Source organism: Quercus suber, unplaced genomic scaffold, assembly GCF_002906115.3.
Source record: "Quercus suber isolate HL8 unplaced genomic scaffold, Cork oak 2.0 scaffold_20, whole genome shotgun sequence".
Taxonomy (NCBI): Eukaryota; Viridiplantae; Streptophyta; class Magnoliopsida; order Fagales; family Fagaceae; genus Quercus; species Quercus suber.
Genome location: NW_027069485.1, coordinates 1,261,858 through 1,268,049, shown reverse-complemented (window position 1 = coordinate 1,268,049; position 6,192 = coordinate 1,261,858). Strand labels below are relative to the sequence as shown.

Sequence of the window (6,192 nt, the reverse complement as noted above, 5' to 3'; positions counted from 1 at the left end):
TATAAAAAAAAAAAAAAAAAAAAAAAAAAAAAAAAAAAAAAAAAAAAAAAAAAAAAAAAAAAAAAAAAAAAAAAAAAAAAAAAAAAAAAAAAATCAAACACCCTAAAAATATATTTGTAGAGAATAAATATAAAAAATAATTGTAAAATTCTTTAAAAAAGAATAGACAAAATTTGAAACAATTGTTGCTGTCTATATATTACACCTAATTATAAAATAGTAATATATTCCCTTCTACTAGTAGTAGTATATCCGTAGTGTCAAGAGAGCTTAATAGTAGAATGAGAACTATTCAGAAAGTGGTTTGGTGTTAAGAGATTCTGACGGAACTACAGCTTTTAAATTTAACCGACACGGGTAACCTCGTGCTCTTGGACAAAAATAATGCCACAATTTGGCGTTCTTTTTATCACCCAATCGACTAGCCGGTTTTTTTGGCCACCACACGGTTATCTTAATGCAAACCCCTCAACTTCATGGACCAACACTCTCTCCACTCCTGTTTCTGTCCAATTCAGCGACGGATCAACTGTGAGAATCATCCTTAACAGTGGATTCTCAGGCCCAGTATTTGCTTGTGGCTTCGTTTGTAATGAAATCTGCAACGGCTATCTCTTTGCCATTTTTGTTATTTATTTATATTGATGGCAACATTCACGAGGATGTTGCTCCACAACTAGTATGGTCTGCTAACCAGAAGAATCCGATTAGCATTAATGCGACTTTGCGGCTCAGTTCAAAAAGAGGTTTGGTGTTAAAAGATGCCAATCGAACTACAGTGTGGTACACAAACATTGGCGCAAAATCAGTTGCTAGCCTGAACTTATCTGACATGGGTAACCTCATGCTCTTGAATCAAAAGAACAAAACAATTAGGCAGTCTTTCGATCACCCAACTGACTCGCTGCTTCCTGGGCAAAAATTGATGGTAGGGCATATACTCACCTCTAGTGTTCCAGCAAAATATCAGATTGTTTTCGCTTTACCTCTCTGGGGAGGGGTTGTTCGCTTTCATAGAGTCTACTGCTTCGGAACAATATTTTTCTTTCAATTTACCTAATACAAGTTATATTCAATTTCAGAATGGAAGCTTCGCTTTTCTTCACAGATCCTGCAGAATCATATCCAAATAATAATCAATTTAAAATTCCATCAGCATTATCATTGCAGTACATGAGATTTGGGCCTGATGGACACTACAGATTGTATGAGTGGAACCAAGATGATCTCCAGTGGAAGTGGCTGATCTTCTCAACACAGATAAATGTGGTTACCCTATAGTTGGCAGTACTTAAGGAATTTATACAAATGGGCAGTATAGCTGTCCTGTACCCGAAAATGGGACAGACTATTTTAAGCGAGTGAATGACAGGGAGCTTGACAATGGATGCTCCTTAGTTACTCCCCTCTCTTGTGAATCTCCCCCAAATTGGCAATTTTTGGAGCTTGAGAACTATACTTTACTGAAATAACAGAAGCTGCAGAACTCCAAAACGTAAATTTAGAGTTTTGCAAACAAGCATGCTCAAAAAATTGTTCCTGCAAAGCTGCTATTTTCATACAAAACCCTTATCAAAATTACTCTTTCGGGGCTTGCTTTTTAAAATCCCAAGTTTTTTCACTTATAAAGGCGATAACGATGTTCAATATTAGTGATTATTATGGGTTTACAGCATACATCAAGGTGCAGAATGTCCCAAGTGCAGAGCAGGCAAAAAAACAGAAATGGGATTGTAATAGTACTGGGATCAATTGCATCTTTGTTTCGTCTGTTCTTAATTTTGATCTTGGTTTTTTCATTTCGGAAGAGCAAAGATTTTGATGAAGCTGAGGAGTATGATTTAGATTATGTACCAGGAATGCCTACAAGATATTCTATTACAAGAAGCTCGGTGAAGGTGGATTTGACACAATTTTTGAAGGGATTCTAATTGACAGCACTAAAGTTGCTGCCAAGCATTTGGAGTAGCGCTATGGTGACAACTCCCGAAGATATGATCACACTAAGAGTAGGTTGGCCAGTTTAAAATATAAATTCCAGAATACGACATTGTCTAAAATGTTGTTTGTGTTTGGAATAAGATTCCAAGGAGAAAGAAGAGAATGGAAACAAAGGAAAGCAGTGGGTTATTTCTTATTTTAAGTCTTGGGAGCAATGGACAACCTGTAATAGTGTTTCAATGCCTCCTGTTTAGGGGATTGAGAAGAAGAAACAAATTTGGGCGTTTGGAGTTTTGGGAGTGCAATGGACAAGGATAATAAGGAGATCGTGTTAAGAGGATTAAGAAGAAGAAAAAAACAATGTCATGAAAGTGGTAGAATGCTCTTGGTACAGTATACTATCCACAGAATTTATTAGGTGAATCTCCCGCCTAAATACAAAGAACTCCAACTGCTGCAACAACACATGGAAACAAGGTTGAACAAAACACAAACCTGTGGCTTGGCTAAAAGAAGCATATCACGATGAATAACAGAACATGAAAACCTATCCATCTAAATTTGTATGTAAAAAAATAAAGAACATGAACAATTTCACAAAAACTAGCAATAGAGTCATCTACCTCCAATAAATATGGTTTCCATCAAGATATATGAAATTTTAACTTGTCACGTTACCTAGTGATACAAACACTCAAGTGACCAAGTCTTTGTAAATTTCACTGGAAGAAATAGACAACAAAGCTAATAATAGCTGAGATGTTATTGCAGAATAACCTACTCAAACCCTTAACTAGCACTCACTCTAGATAAATTAACAAACACATCATCCATATGAGATGCAATATCATCTTCTCTAAGCCACACAGAACATACTGAAAAATTATTTAATGATATAAATAACTAGGAGCTCAGGAAAATTAACTCTCAAACACATCTCCACCAGTGAATGAAACAAGACTCTCCACATAACCGAAAGCTTGAGTTGGCATGAATATTTTTGGATACCCCGTGCGTTGAAGAATCTTCATTTCTTGAGAACCAATGTTATACAAGACTAATGTCTTCTTTTCATCAACCAGAAGAATCTCCTCATTCCCAAGAATTTGTAGAGGCCTCTGAATTCCTAACAGGTGTCCTACAACAAGTTGTTTGGTCCAAGAATCCTCGACCCCATATTCACGCATCACCCATATATCGATGTATTCATTGATACCATAAACAATACAAGCAAGGCAATCATTGAATACAGCAAGAGTTTTATTTGGAAAAAACATATCTGGAAACCTTATAATTTGAAAAACCTCATGGCTCATGTCAAAGGACATAATTATGTGATGATCATAACTATCCCCGGGTTCGCTGTTGAGGGAACCGATCCAATGATGAAATCCATTAAAGAATATTTCATCACAACGAGAATGCAGCTTAATGTTGTTATGCTGAACAGGGGTGCCAAATATTTGGGTCCAGGAATCAGCCCTTAGGGAGTAAACAAAAAAATAACTGCGGTAGCGTGTGATTGAATTTTCCACAGATTTCTTCCTATGTTCGACAACTCGAACCACCTTGTAGTCATTAGAATTTTGATCAAAACCAAATGCATGACATGATCGTATTCGAACAAAATGAGCAGGACAATCAGGAGGGTTGGGATAGGAAACAACTTTACCTTTTCTGATAGCTGGATTCCATAAGACAAAGCCATAGTGGCCTCTGAATACACCAGAAAAGCAAATAATGCCGTTGATGCAAGCAAACATGCTGGTCAGTGGTCTAAGTGTGAACAAGCGACCCATGCTGTCCCCCTTGAAGTCCACAATGCGGACTCCTCCTCCTTCATCAGGATGAGATTGCAGGAGGTATTTAAAATTCCCCTCTTTGTCCATGCCCTCGACCAAAATACTTGGATTTTTTGTTTTGGTTTGATGGTGGCGGAGGTGTTTGGCAATGAAAGTTGGGTTTTGGACAAGAGTAGACCATGACTTTTGAACGCACCTGAAACGTAATAGCGATTTAACTGGAAGCCTTACCAGGATCTCTTCCAACAACTCTTCCGGTAATGAAGGTAAATTATTATTGGAGCTTAACCTTAATCTGCAACTTCTCCACCTTCGCCCCCACCTCCACTTCGAACCCGAATTCGACATCTTCGATTGACTCATTGAAAACCCTAATTTTGAAATCCCTAATGCCTTTTACTCCGTATACAGTAAGACACTCCTTTATTTATTTATTTTTTTAATCCCTTTAGCCTTATTGTCGTCATTACACGAAGCACACCTCAATCTATTAGAGCATCTCGATCCAATAGGTTTTCTAAATCCAATTTTGGAGGGTAAGCACACAAAAAACAGCCTCTCTAACTCTAAAGTTTTTTTTAGAGTTGTTTGAAGAGCTCTCGTGAAGAAGAGAGCACTATAGTAATTACTGTAGTAACTCTAGACATTATTATCCCCTAAAATAATCACCCGGTTGAATAAAAAGTGATTTTTTCCTCTTTCCTCAATTTCTCTCTCTTCCTTACTCTCTTTCTCTCTTCTTTATCTCCACGGCTATAAAACCTAGAACACAATCCAAACACAAAAACAATTTTTCTTATAAACCAAATGAAATCAAATCAATAAAAGAAAAAAATAAAAAAGAGGGAGACCCATTTGGTTTTTGTTCTCCATCGGCTCTCTCTCTCTCTCAAATGAGATTTTTCATATTATGAACTTTGGTCTAATGGTCTGTGGAGTTATAAAATTATGCAAGAGGTACGTGGTGAGAAATTATCTATGTACTGTCACGAGTACAAGAAGTAGGTTTTTTTTAGAAAATAACTACAAAACCTAAACAATATTATTAGTTAGGCAACGTTTCAAACATATTACATTTTTAGCAATTTGACTATAGAGGAGTCGATTTTACTGTTCATATTACCTTTTTTCAAAGAAGTCGACTTCAGTGGAGTCAACTTTTGTACAAAGAAGTCGACTCCACTGAAGTCGACTTCCCCAAAAACCCACAGCTTCCAGGCGAAGCATTCCAGGCGAAGAACCCAGCAACACCGACGAACCCAGCATCCCAGGCGAAGCATTCCAGGCACCGACGAACCAAAAACCCACAACTTTCAGGCGAAGCATTCCAGGCGAAGAACCCAGCAACACTGACGAACCCAGCATCCCAGGCGAAGCCTTCCAGGCTCCGACGAACCCAGGCGAAGAACCCAGCAACGCCGACGAGCAAGACCGACGAGCAAGCGAACGCAGGCGCCGATTTCTTCACCAGACCCCGACGAACCCAGCAACACCGACGGCGAAGCACGAAGAACACGCCGATTTCTTCACCAGACCCCGACGAACCCAGCAACACCGACGGCGAAGCACGAAGAACACGCCGATTTCTTCACCAGACCCCGACGAAGCACGAACCCAGGCGCCGATTTCTTCACCAGAACCCAGGCGAAGAACACGCTCGGGTACGGCGAAGCACGAAGAACACGCTTCTTTGGTTGTGAGGTTTCTTTGAATTTTTACACAGTGGATTTCTTTGTATAGAAGTTGACTCCACTGAAGTCGACTTCTTTGTGTAGAAGTCGACTCCACTGAAGTCGACTTCTTTCCGACGCCACTCACAAAAAAAAAAAGCATTATAAACAGTAAAATCGACTACTCTATAGTCGAATTGCTAGAAATGAAATATGTTTGAAACGTTGCCTAACTAATAATATTGTTTGGGTTTTGTAGTTATTTTCTAAAAAATCCCCAAGAAGTAGAAAAACAAGAACAAAAGTGTAGTGTTCTGGAGTGAAGTAGAAAAACAAAAACAAAAGTGAAAAAGTTGAAAATAAATAGGAGAGTGGGTATACGTGTGTGGAGGATAAAAAAGAAGAAGAAACAATGTATGGATGAAAAATAAATTAAAGAAAAAGAAATTAAAATTGAGAAATGTTTTCACAATATTTTCGCAATAAATTTTAAGTGACTGATTGTTATTAGTTGATATTGGTGGGTAAAAAAATAATTTTAATAGTGGATTCAAATTAAAACTAGTAACAACTTACCACATATAATTCTTTTGTGTAAGTAAATGGAGTCTAACTATTGTGTAAGTAAATGGAGGCCCAATTATGTATTCAAAAGTTTATATATATAACTATCTACTATGTCTCATCCATATTCTTATATCATCTCTCACATAATATGGAACATAGTTATGGTCCATGAAAACTGAAACCAATTAATATTCATTATGTAAGAGCACCCA

At 37.6% G+C, this 6,192-nt stretch overlaps 1 protein-coding gene across 1 annotated transcript; it reads right to left on the bottom strand.

Annotated features, from left to right (window-relative positions):
• Positions 1 to 2,565: 2,565 nt before the first annotated feature.
• LOC111999779 (F-box/kelch-repeat protein At3g23880) lies at positions 2,566 to 4,700 on the bottom strand. Its single transcript, XM_065762693.1, has one exon. It carries the CDS (start codon positions 4,104 to 4,106, stop codon positions 2,862 to 2,864), a length of 1,245 nt encoding a protein of 414 aa, XP_065618765.1. The 5' UTR covers positions 4,107 to 4,700; the 3' UTR covers positions 2,566 to 2,861.
• Positions 4,701 to 6,192: the final 1,492 nt, after the last annotated feature.

Coding starts and splice junctions, on each gene's coding strand:
- LOC111999779 (XM_065762693.1), bottom strand. CDS start 4,106: ATGAGTCAATCGAAGATGTCGAATTCGGGTTCGAAGTGGAGGTGGGGG.